Below are 20744 nucleotides of genomic sequence, written 5' to 3'. Positions count from 1 at the left end.
TTTGTTCATATACTTTAATTTCATTCTTTGAATTTAATCAAATTGTAATTGTTTTATTAATATATTAATTTCGTTTAATTTGTTAACATTTTTACTGTTTTTTTTTATTATAAATATATTAATTAATAATAGATAATTATAAACTTATGCAATTAGCTAGAGCTCAGAGTGATGTAGGTTATTATTAAATGTAGTTTGATACATCGGTACTTAATTTTTTTTTCCGATATCGCTATTAAATATTGCAGAAAATTTATCGATATCAATATTTAAAAAAATATCGTTGGAGAAGCCAATGATTAATAAAATTAATTTCTCAATGATTCTATAAAATTGTATTAAATTACATATATATATCATTTAATTATTAACATTTACTTTTTTAACTGAAAACATTTGTTAATCAAAATTGATAAATTAAATATTTAAAAATTATTAAAAATAAAGGTATAAAAATACATTTTGAAATTTCTGATCCCTATTCTCCACAAAATTATTTTTAAAATTTATATTTATTGAGGCTAAACGTATTATTAATTTTTACCTACAAGGTCAGTGAATTAACTATAAATACTTAGTCTCAAATTTTTGAACAAACCTATAGTTTGATTTATATAGTAAAATTATGTATTAAAAATGTATATAAATTAATTATTTATAATACTTTAAGTATATTTTTTGTTATATCCTCTACAGTGTAATTTTTTTTAAATTATATTATAAATTGTGTTTAAGAAATTCAAAAAGTATAGATAATTTTATGAAATATTTTGCATTATTAGATAATCAACTAATAATAAATTATGTATTAATAATAAATATATAATTATTTAAATATTCATGATTCTTTGATGGATGATGAAAAGCAATGTATCAATAAAAATTATTTTCCATGATAAGTCTAATAAGAAATAATATTATCGAATAATATTAACTTTGCAGGATCTAAAAATAACCTAAATATAAAAATTTTTACCTGCAGTTTCTAAATTGCATAAAAATGGATTCATTTAAAATTGTCTTTCGAATTCTCTATGTACGGCTCAAAGCAAACGTACAATAGCCGCTAATTTTGGTTCAATATTATTCAGAAGGGTTTTTTGAGGAGTGGGGGTGTTTCTATATAGTATACGAAAAATTGGCATTAAAAATTGTCGGGGAAAAAAATATTTTTAATCCACAACGGGCCAGCAGCGACGAGGGCGACTATTTTTGATCACCGTGTTAGTCCCTCGGATCTCGCATTCGTTGCTGCTCAAACATTTCATACTTAGAAGTGCCGAACGAGAGAATTGTACTCTGTAATTTCTTCTTTTTTTCTTAACTCATCGTGATACTCTATAGTAGTGTTCAGTGTTTTTTACATTTATTTTATTTTTTCCTAGTGGCTGTGAATTGGGACTGAAAAGTCGTCCGAAATCCGGACGAAAACGAATTGTAGACGTGAGTTAAAATTTTATTTTAATTTACAGTTCATTTCACTTTTGATTCTTATCCGATTTTTATTACGACTCAATGAAAATATTTATAAATATTTTTTGATTTATAATTTAGGCTAAAGTCGCATTTTCTAAAAAAAAATTCATGGCCTAAATAACATCTGATTTCAGGGGACATACTTTTTAATTAAATTGTTACCAATGACAGATTTCTATACTAAAAGAACCTTTGGGGATTTTAAGGCTCAAAATTCTAAAAACATTTATAATATAGGGGTTACAAAGTATGTAAGGCGAAACATTAAGGCCATTAATGAATTTAATTTTACGACATAAACATTAGGGAACCAATATTGAATTAATTTTTAAAAAAATTATATAATTTTATAAAAATAATTATTATTCTTCTAAATGATCTTAAAAAATTATTTAAAGTAATCATGTTTTAATTTATATCTCGAAAATACTTTTGAGGTAAACGTGTTGTAGTAGTAATGATAAAATAACAGACTTTTTGTTTATAAATTAAATATAAACATATTAAGTGCCTACGTTGGTGTGTTTTTATATTTAAGTAATAAATAGATACATGTATTCAATACATATCTTTATTCAAAATGCACTACATTAATAATTTATTAAGTTTTTAAATACTTACAATTAGTTTTTTATTATTGAAAATAAAATGAAACTTGTTATATATATATTCGAATATATATTCGTGTATATTAGTACTTATTTTTATTACTTATTTTGTTTCTACTAATTATGTCTAGGTAACGAAGGTATGGAGGACTTTGAATTTTATATATATAATTGTTGAAATTTAATATTTGTGAATTTTGTTTTATAATGATGGAAAAGTGTAATTTTTTTTTTTTGTATTATTTATTTAAATTAAGTTAGTTGTATAGGTTATACGAGAGAGAAAAAATGCTCGATAATTGTATTAAAAAATATTTTAACTATTGGCCTGTTAAAAATGTATACGACGACGCATACTATATATTATTCACGTGCTAAAAACAATTGGCACAGGTCATGTAGAAAATATCATTTTACAAACGGCAGACTTTAAAAATACTAAAACCTAGAATCATTTTTTTTCTGCACAAAATATCTCCTATGGCAACTTCCCAATAACATGTGTTCTATAAAAATGTTAATGGTATTTAAACAAGAGGTGCTTTTAAATGTTTGTTTCATTGCTTTCCCGCGTTTTTGTGAACGCTACATTTGTAGATTAAACGAAGACGAATAATAGTTGTATATATATATTAATACACCTACAAATAAAATAATAATTTCTTAAACGAACATTAGTTATAAACTAATTAGACGAATGTTTTACAAATTTATTTATACGATTGCAGTCTTTGATGTGTCGTTTGAAAACAATAAAACAAAACGATCCCCAAGGGTATTATTTTTTTTTTCTTTACTGAAACGTTATTGAATTAATTAAATTAGCTAATGGGCGTCAATTGCATAAACAAATAAACTTTATAAATTGGTACGTCTACAACTCGAATAATGATTTGATCTCACCGTTCCTCGCGCGTTATCAACGGTGATGACATAATAAAGTATTACAATATACAAACGTTTGCTCGTCGCTCGTCTATAGGACACATAACGGGATAAAACCAAACATTCAAATACCGGTGACAACATGGGTTAGGTTTGCGGGTTACGAATGCGGAGATATTAACATTAGGCGTTTCAAAACGAAGGGAAGGGAAATTACAAAACGCAATTATATTATTGCGGTGTACTGCTGCTGATTATGGTATATAAAAAAAAAAAAAAAACGAAAAAGATAATACAGGACTTACGCGTACGTTACACGAAAACGAATTGAACGGGATACAAATTAAATTAAAACCGAAAGATAACGAGTAAATAATAATTATTTTTGTTACACTTTGTCAAGGCGATGATATTGTAATAATAAATTATGATAAAAAGCATAAAATATTATTAACAAACGCTGTTATTGAAATTCGAATGGGGCTCGGCGTAGTTCCAAGGAGGGAAGGGGGAGTTATGTTATCGCTATGTTTGCGATTCTCGATGTTCCCAACACCCGGCACTAAATCAACGAAAGAAACAGTATCTCGTAGCTATAGGTCGGCGAAACGATCGGTTGCCAAGGGCGCAAGCCAAGTATGGGGGCACAAGCCATATATGAGGGTACATATGGGTTAAATTGAAATTGGTTTTATATTGGTATTAGCGCCGAAATAAGATTCGCTAAGGGCGCCACGGCGCGTAGTTATGGCAATGGCCAAATGTTCACGTGCAAACACGAGGAGAACATTGTCGAACGCACGCGGATACGACGTCAACGGAACACAATCGATAAACGCTGACGCGCGTGACGTCGACGTCGTGACGTGATAAGGGGGGGAGGCAAACCGGCTTCGCTGATAACGAGCATTGCGACCGTGTGTTTTACGTAAAACGATCCGATTGGCCGTCGTCGCTCCGGACGTTACTCGCAGTCCGTCTCTGTCGCACGACCCGCGCACCGAGTTCCGACGTGTACGTTTCCTTCTTCCCTCCTCGTTGTGTTTCGCTCTCCTTTTCTAGTATATTTTTTTTTTTTCGCGTACTCTTTATTCCCCGTACGCCGATCTCCCGTTAGAGTTGCAACCGCCGCCGTTGCCGCCACCTTTATGCGCCATTTACCATAATAACGTAGTAATAATTTTTCCGATATAATATCGGTACTACTGTTCGTCCGCGGTATCCAGGCCGAACGGTTAATTTTCGTTTTTTACGCCGTTGCCCTTGTCTCTCCGTTTCGTCTCGTCCCCGCTGCACCGCTCGTTTTGGTGACGTTTTTCTTTCTGTTTCGTCCGGCAACCGTATTTTATAGTTCGTCCACTGCAACCACAGTCGTTCCCTATTATTCTATCACTTTCTTGCACCGTTCTTGCTCGTCGTCAACCGCCTTCAACAACCGATTCGCGGCCCGTCGCTGTACACCGCCAACAACAATCCTATTATGCCGTAATGCTGAGGTGCTGAAGGTTAGTGCAAAAAATAATATTGTCATCGTTTATTGGTGCCGTCGGATCGTTGTACGCTCGTTTGGATTTATCGTCTCGACACCAATCCGTGATTGGTATTTAGGTATGTGTTCGACCGTTGAGCGTATATTGCTTGTTCGACGCACGTTGTTTTCACCAAATCTGCCACCCATGTGCTGAACCTACTTTTCAACCAATGCATACATGGTTAAAAATACTTTTCGTATTTCAGTCTCTACCGCAGATAATGTTAGCTAGTCTGGGTAACGCTGCTCTGATTTCGTGTCGTCACTGTGTTTATATTTAACACGTTACCTGTTAGACTAAAATTAAAGAACTTGCATACCTCGTTAATCCCTTGATAACCATTAGGTAATAATTTGAATTAGGCGTGTACTTGTTGAGAATAAAACTTAAATCAGTATACATGATAATGAAGATTAATTCATTGTGTAAGCAGTAAGCTTATCAAGGCTAATAGTTTTTATCTGCTTTTAGAAGTTTTATTATGTAAATTTCATTTTTTATATTAAACATGGGGTTTATGTTAATCACATTGAGAGCAATTTCGTAGTTGTCATTTTTAGTAGTTTTTACAATTTTACCTTGTGGACATTAAGAGTTTAATTTCAATACCAAGTTAAGAAGATACAGTAAAAACTTATTTTTCATGCATTCATATGTAATATAATAAATTTCATTTTTATCTACATTATAAATTTGTTGATAATTTTGCTTTTTGGTATGTTAAAAAGTTTTAGGTACATTGTAAACTTATATGCTTATTCTGGTATTATTGTTTTATTAATTTGTAATGGCTTGAAATTGTTAATATTATTATTTTCATTATATTATGTTATTTTGATCTAAGATTGTTTATACTTAAAAAAAAAAGTCAATCTAAAAATTGAAATATTATAAATCAATTAACTTGAATTGCATAAATATTATATTTACAAACAATTATTTGGTGATAGTGCAATTCAATCATTAAATTTGTTTGTGATAAACAACCTAAATTAAAGAAATGGTGTTATATTTGTATATTGTTGTATTTATTTGTTATTATTATATTATCTATGTTAACAATATAAGAATAAATTCAAAAACTTAATTGGAAATATATTATTATAATTCTTTAAAAGTATTTTCATATTTCATAATTATGATTTTCAATTTATATTTTTGCAGAAACAATACAAACGATCACTGTGAATGTTATATTAAAGGATCGCTGTGTTAAACCATCAAGCCGTCCACAATGGAGGACGCCCACGCGAAAACCGTGGATGAAGTACAAAACTTCTTCAACGTAGATCCAGAAAAAGGTCTAACACCTGATCAAATAAAAAGAAATCAAGCCAAATATGGTCCAAATGGTATGTATTATTCTAGCATATTGAATATTGGTTTTAAATATCTACTTAAAATAAAAATAAAAACCATCTTTTATTTCATGTGGTATAAAATATAGTCAAAAATTTAATTTTTATTAGAAGTTCAAATAATTAATATTTCTGAGTAATTAAGATTAACATTATTTATTTAATTACTTTTATTAAATTATTACAATTGAAATATTTCATTACATATATTATATTTAGATTAAATGGTTAATTTTTTATTTCTGTTCTATATAATTAAATTAGTATCAGAATATCAGATTAACCCTTTTATATGTCTTACTGTTTGTCTTATTTAATTTTAATGTACCTATTTATTTAAATACTTTAAAATTTATAAGTATTTATTATTTTCCATATATTTTATTCAAAATTACAATATTTTATTATGTGCAAATCATTCAAAGTTTTACATCAAGTAATGATATGATATAACTTATTTTTCATATAATGAACAAACTACACTTTTCCAAACATTTTATTTATTTTCAAAAATACTTATCATTTTGAAATAGTTAGTGAAATCATGGATAATTTATGAATATAATTTCATAATTATTCAACAATTTTCGAATATCTATATAACATTAAGTAAATATTTAGATTACTAAAGATTAAGGTTATTCTAATGATCAATAAATTAATATAAGTTACTTTTATTATTTAAATAGTTAATTGCTTGAAAATTGTAACTATTAATTACATTCATTTACTTTTTTATTTGATATTTTATTTTGTATATTAACATATATTTAAATTCAACTATTGATTATGTATTAGATTTTTAACTTTCACATAAATAATTATTGACTAAAAAGTTGTCTGATATAATTTGGTACATAAATATAACACATGTTTCATATAATTTAATGAAACCTGCTTAATTGTTTTAAATTGTTTTTAAAATTGTTTTGTGCAGTATGTTATACTATTTATTGAATTACTACTTATTTTAATTTTTTAAAATATTTTTAATGTACATACTTAGCAATTACATAATATCATTGACATTATTGTATTGTTTCAAATTTGGTTATTCGTTACTAACGGGGGATTGGCTAAATATTTCGGCTAAACATAATTACTATATGACTGGCTCACCATCCAATAATAATAATTTTCCATAAAAATCTTCTTTGTTCATGGATTAAATGCTCGTAGAATTGTTTGCATCACATTTATACTAGGTTTTATCACAATCTTACAATTAAATACTATATACTTGAATACATTATTTTTACAAAATAATTTTTAATCCAAATACATCGGCCCAGTGTATAATACGCCTACCGGGAACTATTTCGGTAGGCCAATCCGCCGCTGTTTATTATACATTATGTTTAAATAGTCAAAATTAGGTAAAACATAAGATTATTATTGTGGTCTTATAATTTTTGCTTATTATTATATAGTATATATTCTTATTTTATATTTCATTCACACTGTATAAATGATCATAGAATTCCTAAATTTAAACAATGTATTTAAAGTTTATTTTATATAAATTGAGGCTTTATAATATTTAACATAATTACTTATGAAAAAAAAAAAAATATTAAACTATACTATCATGATTTGTAGGTATACTATGTAGTATGCATATTATGGTATATAGTATTTAACCATTTTAAAGTTACTTTTACCAAACTTAAGTTTCTGAATTGTATATCTATAGTAATGAAAATCGTGAATTTAAGTTCTATTTATTATTAATATATTTAATATCAAGTATCAACATTTATATAATTATAAGAGTTATTGCTTTTATTAAACAAATTATTATTTTTTTTTTCAGAATTGCCCGCCGAAGAAGGTAAGATAACTTTTTATATTTTTGAAAATGTATTTTCTACCTTTTTTTATAAAACTATTTAAATTGTATGTAACTATATAGTTTAGAGGTTCTTTGACATGTTTGGTACCTTATTCGCCATATGGCAAGCATTCGCATAAGTCACCATTTGCTTGAACAAATCTGGTGCGAAAGCATTGATAAATAATGTTTTAATTATTCTCTCTTAAATTTTGATTTAATATTGTTTTATATTTTTTACTTTCAATGAATGCTTAAATAGTAATTGTATTATTATTCATGTTTTGTTGATGACAATTTATAATGTTCAAATTCTATCAAAATATTAAATTGTATTTTTTTTAAAACCTCAAATTCATTGTAAAGTTAAAAAATTGTAATTTAAATTACCAATTATTTTAATGTTTTCCTTTTTTTTAAACATTTAAAAAAAAAAAAAAATTTGGTGTTAACTAATTATAATGTGTTCGTAGTCTCTTAAAATTCAAATTATTGAACTTAAAATTACTTAAATAACATTTTAGTTTAAATTTAAATTAAATTTTGTATAAGAATCAGATTTCATCTTAATAATTGTACCTAATGTGTACTTATATGTCTAATCAAACTTTTTAGGTAAATCAATTTGGCAACTTGTTCTCGAGCAATTTGATGACCTACTAGTTAAAATTCTACTATTAGCTGCTATTATATCCTTTGTAAGTTATATCATCATAATTACACTTATTATAATTATAAATAATTTAAATACATAGTTTATTAATTGTTTTCTTTAAATAGGTATTAGCATTATTTGAAGAACACGAGGACATAAATGAAACTCTAACAGCCTTTGTGGAACCATTTGTTATATTACTTATTTTAATTGCGAATGCTGTGGTTGGAGTCTGGCAGGTAATGTCACATATATATTTATTTATTAAATTTAGGATGAAAGGTTCTATGTTATTAAAATAGTTGTTTTATGTTTTCTATATAATCTAAAATGTATTTAATAATTGCTTATTCAATAACTCAATATCTAATAAGTTTGCTAAATTTATTTTTCTACAAATTATATAAATTTAATATACTATAATGTGTATTTTCAAAGTTAAATAATTTTAATTTTAGTAACTAGTATATTATAAAATAAAAAAAAAAAATTTGATAAAAAATTACAAAATTAAATGTTAGAGCAAAATTAATTAGATATTTTGGCTACATGTCAAAGTAATAAATGCGTAACATTCTAAAAAACTTTTGGCAGAATAAGTTTTAGGTAGGAATCAAAAAAGTAAAATAATAAATAAAAATACATCATTAAAATCTATTCAATTGATTGTTATATTTAGATATTTTAATGTTCAAAATAAAATGGAATTTTAAAATCCCTTTTTTTGCTTGTAAAAGCTGTTAAGAACTTCTGTGGTGGCCCTGCCAAATGATGATTGATATATACTTTGGCTCCATATTCAAATAATTGGCACTAAAATGAATCACCCACTGAATTTTTCAAATCAGCTCTCAGTGACGCATTTTGTGATTGTAGGTGTAGACATAAATTCTTAACTTTATAAAATAATTTCTTATAGATTTAAAAATTGAAAGTTGAATTAAGCCATGAATCCTTATCTATTATACATTGAAAATATTAAATACAATTTTTACTGTATCATATTTATATATATATATATATATATATCTTGTGTAATAGCTCTTGAATTTAAAATGTTCTTATAACAATAATAATAATAATAATAATAAAAAAAATTAAAATATTAAATGTAATCAAGAAGTATATAATTAGAATAAATATTTATACTTTGATATTTTATAAAAATGTATTAAATTTGTGGAAATCTTCATTATTAATTTTTTTTTTCTTTATTAATTCCTAGGAACGTAATGCGGAGTCAGCCATTGAAGCCCTTAAAGAATATGAACCAGAAATGGGTAAAGTCATCAGAGGTGATAAATCTGGTGTACAGAAAATCCGGGCAAAAGAAATAGTACCTGGTGATGTTGTAGAAATATCTGTAGGAGATAAAATCCCTGCTGATATTAGGTTGATCAAAATCTATTCGACAACATTGAGAATTGACCAGTCAATTTTGACTGGTGAATCGGTTTCTGTGATCAAACATACGGAAGCCATTCCAGACCCAAGGGCTGTAAACCAGGTTTGATTTTTAACAATAAAAATTACATTTAAAATAAATAATTACATGTTCTATTTGTTATTTCAGGACAAAAAAAATATTTTGTTCAGTGGTACAAATGTCGCTGCTGGTAAAGCTAGGGGTATTGTAATGGGTACTGGATTAAATACAGCTATTGGTAAAATCCGTACCGAAATGTGCGAGACTGAAGAAATCAAGACCCCCCTGCAACAAAAATTAGATGAATTTGGTGAACAACTTAGTAAAGTTATTTCAATTATTTGTGTTGCTGTCTGGGCCATTAATATTGGTATATTATAATTGTTAATTTAATAATATATTGTCTAATTTTTATTTATTTATTTTAGGTCACTTCAATGACCCTGCCCATGGAGGTTCTTGGCTAAAAGGTGCTATCTACTACTTCAAAATTGCTGTTGCTTTAGCTGTGGCTGCCATTCCAGAAGGCTTACCAGCTGTTATTACTACCTGTTTGGCTTTAGGTACTCGTCGTATGGCTAAAAAGAATGCTATTGTTAGGTCACTACCTTCAGTTGAAACTCTTGGTTGTACTTCTGTCATCTGTTCGGACAAAACTGGTACACTTACCACTAATCAAATGTCTGTTAGCAGGTAAAAATCTTTTATTTTTGTTTGCTTTTATTTTAAAAACTTATTTGTAAATATTTTAATTGTTTGTATAGAATGTTCATTTTTGAGAATGTTGAAGGAAATGACAGTTCATTTACTGAATTTGAGATCACAGGATCAACTTATGAACCAATCGGTGATGTATTCCTTAATGGCCAAAAAATTAAAACCTCAGATTATGAAGCATTAAATGAATTAGGAACCATTTGTGTGATGTGTAATGACTCAGCTATTGATTTTAATGAGTTCAAACAAGCTTTTGAAAAGGTATATGAATATTATTATTATATTTATATATATATTTATACACTATATATTATATTTTATCATATTTATAAATGTTACATTAATGTTTATATAATAATTATTATTTACCTATTTTTTTGTTAAATTAAACTAGGTTGGTGAAGCAACTGAAACTGCCCTAATAGTATTAGCAGAAAAAATGAATCCAAATAATGTTTCCAAAACTGGATTAGACCGCAGAACAACAGCCATTGTTGTTAAACAAGATATTGAAACTAAGTGGAAAAAAGAATTTACTCTTGAATTCTCAAGAGACCGTAAATCTATGTCTTCTTACTGTATTCCAATCAAACCAACCAAATTAGGTACTGGTCCAAAATTGTTCGTCAAAGGAGCTCCAGAAGGTGTCCTTGAAAGATGTTCTCATGCCAGAGTTGGTTCTCAAAAAGTAATTTTTTTAATACTGTTTGCTTAATATTTAAATATTAAATGCTTATATTTTTTTAGGTTCCTTTAACATCAGCACTTAAAAATCGTATCTTAGAATTAACTCGTAAATATGGTACTGGACGTGACACACTTCGTTGTTTAGCTCTTGCTACTGCTGATAATCCAATAAAACCAGAACAAATGGATCTTAATGATTCTAACAAATTTTATACTTATGAAGTTAATTTAACATTTGTAGGAGTAGTTGGTATGTTAGACCCTCCCCGTAAGGAAGTGTTTGACTCAATCCAGAGGTGTAGAGCTGCTGGTATTAGAGTTATTGTTATTACTGGTGACAATAAGGTATACAATATATATACAATTTTTCATATTCAAGTATACAATTTTTAAACTTATAATTGTTTTGTTTTCAGGCTACAGCTGAAGCTATTTGCCGTAGGATTGGTGTATTTACTGAAGATGAAGATACAACTGGAAAATCTTATTCAGGCAGAGAATTTGATGATCTTTCTTTGGCTGATCAAAAAGCTGCTGTTTCTAGATCTCGTCTATTTTCAAGAGTAGAACCAGCTCACAAATCAAAAATTATTGAATATTTACAAAGCATGAATGAGATCTCTGCTATGGTAAAAACAATTTTTTTTTTTTTTATTCCTTTTTTATTATCTTTTCAAACAAATTTATAAATAATGACTTATATTAAATTTGTATTAAATTTTATATAGACTGGTGATGGTGTAAATGATGCTCCTGCATTGAAAAAAGCAGAAATTGGTATTGCTATGGGATCTGGAACAGCTGTAGCTAAATCAGCTTCTGAAATGGTCTTAGCCGATGACAACTTTTCATCTATTGTGGCTGCCGTTGAGGAAGGCAGAGCTATTTATAACAACATGAAACAATTTATTAGGTACTTAATTTCATCCAACATTGGTGAAGTTGTTAGTATTTTCTTGACTGCTGCACTTGGATTACCTGAAGCTTTGATTCCTGTTCAACTTTTGTGGGTCAATTTGGTTACTGATGGATTACCAGCTACTGCCCTTGGGTTCAATCCACCTGATCTTGATATCATGGACAAAGTAATTAAAAACCTTAAAATTAGTAAACTACTATATCTAACCTCAGAGCATATTTTTAATAATTATAATTTTTTTTATATAAAGCCTCCCCGTAAAAGTGATGAAGGTTTGATTTCTGGCTGGTTGTTCTTCCGTTACATGGCTATTGGTGGATATGTAGGAGCAGCTACTGTTGGTGCTGCTGCTTGGTGGTTTATGTATTGTGAAGATGGACCTCTAATATCGTATTATCAACTGGTAAAATATATTGTAATGATGTGATATATTATAATAAATAATATATTTTTATATTAGACTCACCATTTACAATGTATAAGCGGAGGAAGTGAGTTCAGAGGTCTTGATTGTGCTGTTTTCCATGATCCTCATCCAATGACAATGGCTCTCTCTGTATTGGTCACAATTGAAATGTTGAATGCCATGAACAGGTTTGATAAAACATAAGTTTTCTCTATTTAATGATTTATTACTTTTTAATATTACTTTTTAATTGTTTTTTTATAGTTTATCAGAAAACCAATCTTTGATTAGCATGCCACCATGGTCAAACTTATGGCTTATTGGTTCCATGTTATTGTCCTTCACGCTTCATTTTGTTATTCTACATGTTGACATCTTATCGGTTCGTAAAATACAAAAACAATTTTAAAATTTTTTTGTTTAATCAATTTTTAAAACTACTCTTTGCAGACTGTGTTCCAAGTTACTCCCCTTACATTTGATGAATGGATTACAGTTATGAAGTTTTCTGTACCTGTAGTTCTCTTAGACGAGACTTTGAAATTTGTTGCTCGACGGTTCGCTGATGGTAAGAGCGTTATTACTTCGGTGTGGGGTATCGTGCTCATGTGGTCCGTGTTTTTCGCCATCATCATTTACGGACCCTTGTAAAGGACACAAGATGGCAACCGTCCTTTTCGCTTCTTTACCCAAAATAATTATATTTAAAAATAATTTTCTGATACATGTACAAACAAATTTCTCTGGCAATTATTAAACAATTTTTAAATTATTTTTTCCTTGCTTTTTCGTATTATGACACGAAATAAAGACTGAAAAATAACTAACCCATTCCTTTTGAAAAATGAAATAGAAATTTCATTGCCCCTAACCTTTTTGTTTTTACTTTGATTCATTTTTAGCAATGCTCTATTAAAGACGTCTTAACTCTTTGTAAGCTTGTAGTAAGTTTCAATAAAAAAAAAAAGTCATGTTTAATTTTAAGTTCAGCATTTATTGTTGGGTAAGGAATTAGTTTCTAAAATAATATGTTTTGCGTGCCTTCGGTCCTGTGATTTTTATGCATATGGTAAGGTATGTCTAGAATAACAGACAAATATGTCTGTGATTTTTCACTGCCAAAAAGATGTTTTTCCGTTTTATAATGTATTTTTTTTTTAATTTAATTTTATTTAACATCTGGTGTGTGATTAAATTTAATGTGTTAAATGCTTAAATTACTTCCAAATGCATATGTAGTTTGACCTGACATAATGTACACATAATATTTAATTTACTATAAACAATGAATTATTATGTAGTGTATGGGCACAACATATCAGTTTAAAAAAATTACCATCTTTAGTTATACAATTTTTTTTTTAGTTAAATTTAGTTGTAATTTATTAAACAAATACATTTTTATGTATGGATTAAATAAAATATGTGATGTATCATTGGTTAAAGTCGATTCTGAATATTTTATTTGATTGTTTAAAGTATGTATTATTCAGTGATCAATACCATCTAATCAAGTGATCAGTGATTAAGGTGATCAACTGATTCAGTGATCGATTTTATTCCATTTAACTAAATTATAATTTAATTAATAACATGGTTTAGTGTATTTGGGTAGAAGTTGAAATAGTTATAAGTTGCATAGTGATCATATACATTTTATAAATTAATTCTTATGTGTTATTTGGTTTTTTTTAGGCAATAATTTAAACGCTATGTAATTATTATTATTTTTACATATTAATACATTAGATCATTTAAAAATAATTTGTTAACACCAAACTATAAGTTCTAGAATTTATAGGACTTAATTTGAAAAATGTATTAATTTATATAATATACATTTGTTTTTATATTTTTTTAACAGAAAATTATAATTTTTCTATTTACTAAAGAGGTTAATATCAAAACTACTGTGGTATTAAAATGTTGGATATATTTTATCTAATTTTTTTTTCTCATGATAGCTTATATTTGAATCATTCCTTCACATTATTTTTAATTCATTAAATTCTTATGGCTGACTAAGTTTTATTTAATACAGAAGAGTTAACAACTCAATAGTTTTGATAGTATTTTTAGTGGTTAGTATTGTTATTAAAACAAATGAATCTAATTAATATAAAATCAATTTTTGCTATTTTTTATTGTTGGGTTGCATCATTTATACCAAACGATTCTCATAAATCATTGTAAAATTATTCTAAATAGTATCAAATAGAATATAAAATATATTTTCATGTTAAATTTATTTAAATTCAAACCTACCTTACTCAATAATTTTTTCCTATAGGCTTTTTAAAATATTTTCAGGCATTTCATATTCTAATTATGTTAAATATTTTTTATTATACAGTAAATTTCCAACTTTTATATTTATTAAACCTTTATAATTAAAATATTAATATTCTAATAGTTAAATATTTGTAAATATTATTGTTTTGTTAAATAAAAAAAGGTTCAACAAAATGTTTTCATATGTGTAACATCAACTAACAAATAATAGAATCTAATAGTTACATTTGAACATTTTAATTCCTATTTGATCAATTTTATTGTATATCCTATAAGTTACAATAATAGATGTTTTACATATTGCACCTTAATATATATATATATATATATATATATATGGATTTTGGTTTTAATTATGTGCTATTATAATACAATAAATATCACTTCTGTTGACTATTGTGTTGCACCAACAGCTTTATTTTGAAACAAAAATATATTTATATATTTATACATATGAATGCTTTTATTTTCTATTTAATGTGATTTTAGATTCCAAGCAGAGCTTATTCCCTTTATCAGTTCAAATTTTTAGTGTTTTTAATTTCATTTTACCTAACAGTATTAAAGAAAACATTTAACATACTGCTGAATTTAGATGAATTAATTTTTTAGATTTAGCATTTATTTTAAACTTTTAAATTTTAGATAATTTACATTTGTTCAAAATATTTAAAAAATTGTAAAATTGACTTTTCACTGATAATGAAATAATTTATGAAATTCATTACTATTTCTATTTCATTAATATTCATTACTAATTTCACTATTATTTTTTGAATTATTAAGTAAATTAAGTAAAGTTATATTATTGAGTATCAGTATTTTACTTTTGAAATTAGTTTCATACACACTTTAAATAGGTAAAGTCTATGCCTATTTCTTCAAACACAAAACTTTGCTTGCTTAAAATCATTTTTTGATCTGTTAATGCTTTCAAAATATGTGTACTATTAATTACAACACTATCTTTCGCCGATAAGAGTGTAGCAAATGTTCAACACCCAGTTTATGTTTTATTCTGCCTTTTTTTAGTTTAACAACATTTATTTCAATAAAAAAGTTCATCAGAAAAGTGTTTGTTTTTAAATGAGTGATAAAATATAAATGTAACTTATAGGTACGCAATCGAGTATAACCCGTTATTATGACATTGATGGTCAAAAAATAGAACGAGACAATGGTACAGATAAACCAATGTGCAAACTTCATGTCGATTAAAATGTTGACGTTTTTTTTTTTAAAATTTATGTGTTATATATGATTGTTGCGTAATGCAAATTTTACATCTAATTTATGCTACGTAACTAATAAAATAGGCACTGTTATTTTTTCTGTTTTTCTTTTTATTTATTTTTAGTTTAATTTTAATTTCATTTTCTTGTACTGAGTGGTATATTATACTATTGCGTGATTAATAAATAATCCAGTGGTTCTTTATACGCAATAGGATTATTATACTAACACAGTATATTCGTGAGTACTTAGACGTTGTTGTTTTTTTTTTTTTTTAAGTATTTTATTTATTTTTGCTTTTATTGTAGATATTAGACATATATTATACATATTGTGCTAACAGATATGAACATTTATCACATTTTACACATTTCCATTCACTAAAACTCAATCATTTCATTTTAATGTATAACCTGGTAGTAAAATATCTTGAACATTATTAGAATTGTTTTGAAATTTTTCTATGATGTTTGCACATTTGTTATATATTTATCAACATCTGCTATAATATTAATATATTAATAATATTTAATAATAATAATAATTAGTGAAGAAAAAAATGTACACAATTAGCTTTCTATCGGATTAATTTTGTTTGATTAACGTAAATAATATTTTATTCAAATACAGTTAATTTTGATTGTAATTTACAATACATATAATATTTTATATATATATATATATAAAATATTATATATATATATATATATATATATAAATAATTTATCAGTACTTAAATAAATTTTATGGATCTTTGAAATAAATACCTTTAAAGTTTTAAGAAATTATTAAAGAATAATTTTATTTTAAAAATCTATCTTTAACATTTATATATTTTCATAATTTTACGAAATGCTATACTGATACATCAATGACATACCATGGATTAATAACAAAATAAAAACATATTTACCAATATTTCACTAAGCACAAAGCTGTATTACAATTTATAAATTTAAAATTAAATATTTGTTTTATGTATTTCATTTAAATTAAAATAAATGTATGGTTAAAAAATATTTTTATTCGTTTTACTTTAAGATTTAAAATTATAATATTAGTATCCTAATTAGTAGATTACGTCGAGGACCTAGAATTTGGCTATATAATTTTTGATAAACTTAATCAAAATATGTAAGTATAATTATTCTATTATGATAAAAGAATCATCTGGCTGAATGGCTGGTTAAAAAATATTGTTCATTTTTTATTATAGTCCTAAATATATACTATTCGATGTACGTATCTAATATAAATTAAATTAAACTATCACTAATAACATTGTTTTTTTTCAATTTAAAGATTGCTTATATTAATTTAGTATTATGTTGATATGATATATATTACCAGAGTAATATTGGATAATTTAACTGAAATTTTTACATTTTTTATGCACATTAAAATAATATTTTCAACCAATTATAATATCCACGTTTTTGTGACTTGGTATCCCAACTTAATTTTTCAACAAAAGCTAAAATGGTATAAATCATTCATAAATAAATACTATGACCTGAACATTTTTAATAATCTATATAAAATGTGAGTACAAGTTTTCATAACTATTGTCAACAATAAAAAATATTTAGTAGATTGTGCTATTGCTCTTTGTAGTTTTCTAACAAAAAATACATTTTTAATCGATCCGAAGGCACGATAATAGGCAAACACCTGTTTAGTATTCAGACGCGGAGATCTGTTGTGTGTTTATTGTATGTTTACTAAACTTTGATGTCGATTTGACATCATATTGATAAAGATTTAAAAAAACGTTTTTGTTGTTTTTATTATACTAATATATATGTATCGTTATGTACTTAATACAAGTGTATAATCGTAATGATGTACATTACGTATTGAAACATAATTGAATATACAAACATGTATATGTAACTGCATTATTAACCGCTACGATACGTCTATAACAACTCAACGCATAAAATCTGCAATGTGAAACGGCCTCGGATGTGACAGATATGAATGCAGAAAAGGTAATTGATGTTGCAACGCCTAAAAAAAGCAGTTCGAAGAAGTTAAGGTAAGTATATGCTTAAGATTTTTTTTTAGTGCGCTTTGTAATAAATTACGAAAAATAAATAACTGCTCGTTTTACGTGTTGAACGAAGAATATTGAAGATAATTACTCTCGGTCGTGATAGCGTTCAGGTTAAAAATTAAGTTGTCATCATACATGGCCAGCTGATTGGTAGAAATTCGCTACGATAAAAGGAAAGTAAACGTAGACAGGAATTCGATCGATTCTTTAATAACTATTTATATACACGTCGAGGTCATCTGCGATTGTCTTCATTGCATTTTCCATAATATCGGCTAAATAATTCATATTTATAATTTATATCGGCTATATAATTTAGATACCTAATTACGTAATCCGGGAAAATATATTAGCAGTTTAAAAAAAAGCGATTAAGAAGCTTACATTGTTTTTGCAACTTTTATTACTGTTCTTCCCGAAATTCCCCACACCCCGAAAAGAATCGTACATCATTGTGACCTCTCGTCTTCGACACACGTCGTGTTACATTATGTTTCAAATATTACGACGGAACTTCATGATGCTTATACTGTACGGATTCGTACGTGTTTTTCTTGCGCTCGGAAGGATGGTCCAGATGACTATTTTAGTCATCGTCTAGACGTATGAAAATCAATGATGTCAAACAATCGCCCACCTATGTTACTCGTGTGTAATATAAACAACGATTGCCGGTTGCGCGTGAATAAAAATAAATATTAATATTAGTTAAAGGGGACCTAGGTTACTTACAGCACCGGGGCCCAAGGGCGCCCATAGGAAAATTCTTAAGGGGGGGACAACATTTTAATTTATCAATATATTCATAAATAGGAATGGCCCATGATATAGGAAGGGGTTTACAATTTTACATTATACTATTACATTATTCAATTGGAAGACTATAAAATAATAATTATTTAACCAATTTACCATAAAAGTAATTTATTGAAATTTTTATTTAATTACTAATACAAATTGGACACTTAAAACATTAGTTATATTTATTAAAATATTAATTGACAAATATATAAATATTATGGTTGTGTACAAACACACATTTTCGTATTTCTGGAACTACACAATATTTTAAGAATTGATAACTATCCATAGAATAGAAACAAAAAAGTGTATTGTTATTTATATCTGATAACCTGATTTTCCAAACTAAATAGATTTTTCATAAACAAATTATAGATTTTCGTATATTAAATTAAATTTTAATAAATATTTTCTGATCATAGTAAACAATTTTCAAAGGGGAGGGCATGTCCCTCCCTTGCCCCCTCATATGGGCGCCCTTGCCGGGGCCCTATCCTTTGGAACCGTGTAGCCATCGTGCGTATAAAACCGTTTATTTCCATCCTTTGCACCTCTCCCGCTCCTCTTCGTCACGCGTATATTATTATAACACAATACATCGCGCAAACAACATTTTGGCACCGACGTCCGTCCGGCCGCGCGTAAATGGTCCGAGGTCATTGCGTTAACGATGGCGCGCGTTCGGCGAATGGGGAGAAAAAAAAGGCGACCGTTGGCATACCGTTTTTGTGGGCCAACGATGACGGACGGACACGTGAAGGGGTGTTGGACCACCAGCCGACTCGTCAATCAACAAGTCCTCCGTCGTCCTATGAGCGCATAACAGGTGCGCGTCATCATTTTTCATCGCGGTCGAGATTGAAAATAGAACGACGTGTTTTTTTTTTTTTTAACGCCGTCGTCAAGGGCGCGGTTTACACGGTTTCGGTCGTTAAAATGTTCAGATTATCATGCTATAACAATATGACGTACACAATCGTAAGACACAATGGTGGAGGACGCGCGCGCTATGTTTAAAAATATCACCGAACGATACAGACGTCCATGTCCCAACCGTTATATTTATGGTAGCCGCGTGGTTTTTTTTTTCGCTCTAAACAATCATTATAACGGCTACATGCAAACAGGAGAAATTTTTTCGACAGACGACCAAGAGCCGGACGGACCGAAGACCAGGAGACACGAATTTTATCCGCGACTAACACGTTTTGTTCTTTTCGCTTGTAAACGTTGAAAAATCAAAACAAAATGTAGACGCATAACAGCAGGCCGGTGTGTGGTTTTTTCCGCAGTTTATATTAATTATTTAAAATAACATATCGTTTGGGAATTCGAAAATCTTTTGTAAAACACTTGTCGTCCAATGTTTGTTTTTTCCAGTTCCCACGGCAGTCGAACAGAAATGGTGAAGCGCCGCTCGTCGCGTGGACCGCAACTCGCACCATACACAACACACATAAAACACCGAGAAACAGGCGATCGTAGGCGATTTAGCGCACGCGTTCGGAAAGAACAAAATCCATTAAAAAAAAAAAAACCCTTCCCTCAAAAAACTTACCAAATTAATTTCAAAGTTGAACAAAAAATGACACGAACACAATGTCATCGCAGTAACACGTGTGTTATATATTATATAATATAGGCCAGTAATAATAATGTTAAAAAAAAAAAAAAAGATTTAAGAATAATTGTATTTTTAACGCGTTAGACTGTTTTGGTTTAGTAGACGGAGTACAAACAATATATTATATATATGATTTACATTAAATTTGACTTCAATATGTTATTATTTACTATTTTATTTTACTGCAATATAACTATTATAATACTATCATTTGCATTTTATATATTATTTTAGGAAA

At 27.6% G+C, this 20744-nt stretch overlaps 1 protein-coding gene across 4 annotated transcripts; it reads left to right on the top strand.

Moving 5' to 3' along the window:
* Window positions 1-1179: 1179 nt before the first annotated feature.
* Window positions 1180-20650, top strand: LOC112687719 (calcium-transporting ATPase sarcoplasmic/endoplasmic reticulum type). 4 transcript variants are annotated; one of them, XM_025560596.1, is made up of 19 exons: window positions 1180-1301; window positions 1386-1443; window positions 5666-5853; window positions 7673-7690; window positions 8306-8388; window positions 8471-8584; window positions 9571-9852; window positions 9919-10141; window positions 10200-10464; window positions 10536-10749; window positions 10883-11176; window positions 11236-11520; window positions 11592-11804; window positions 11904-12260; window positions 12345-12497; window positions 12555-12688; window positions 12765-12882; window positions 12951-13068; window positions 15910-16047. In XM_025560596.1, the coding sequence occupies exons 3-19, from the start codon at window positions 5736-5738 to the stop codon at window positions 16008-16010; spliced, it is 3090 nt and encodes a 1029-aa protein (XP_025416381.1). In that variant the 5' UTR covers window positions 1180-1301; window positions 1386-1443; window positions 5666-5735; the 3' UTR covers window positions 16011-16047. The 4 variants fall into 4 exon arrangements, with proteins under 4 accessions (XP_025416381.1, XP_025416382.1, XP_025416384.1 ...); XM_025560597.1 differs by lacking the exons at window positions 1180-1301; window positions 1386-1443 and adding an exon at window positions 3957-4474; XM_025560599.1 differs by lacking the exons at window positions 1180-1301; window positions 1386-1443; window positions 15910-16047 and adding an exon at window positions 20263-20650 and having other exon boundaries at window positions 5736-5853.
* Window positions 20651-20744: the final 94 nt, after the last annotated feature.

This window comes from Sipha flava, unplaced genomic scaffold, assembly GCF_003268045.1.
Source record: "Sipha flava isolate LNK unplaced genomic scaffold, YSA_version1 35a_pilon_pilon, whole genome shotgun sequence".
Classification (NCBI taxonomy): domain Eukaryota; kingdom Metazoa; phylum Arthropoda; class Insecta; order Hemiptera; family Aphididae; genus Sipha; species Sipha flava.
This window is presented reverse-complemented; position numbering and strand designations above follow the sequence as displayed.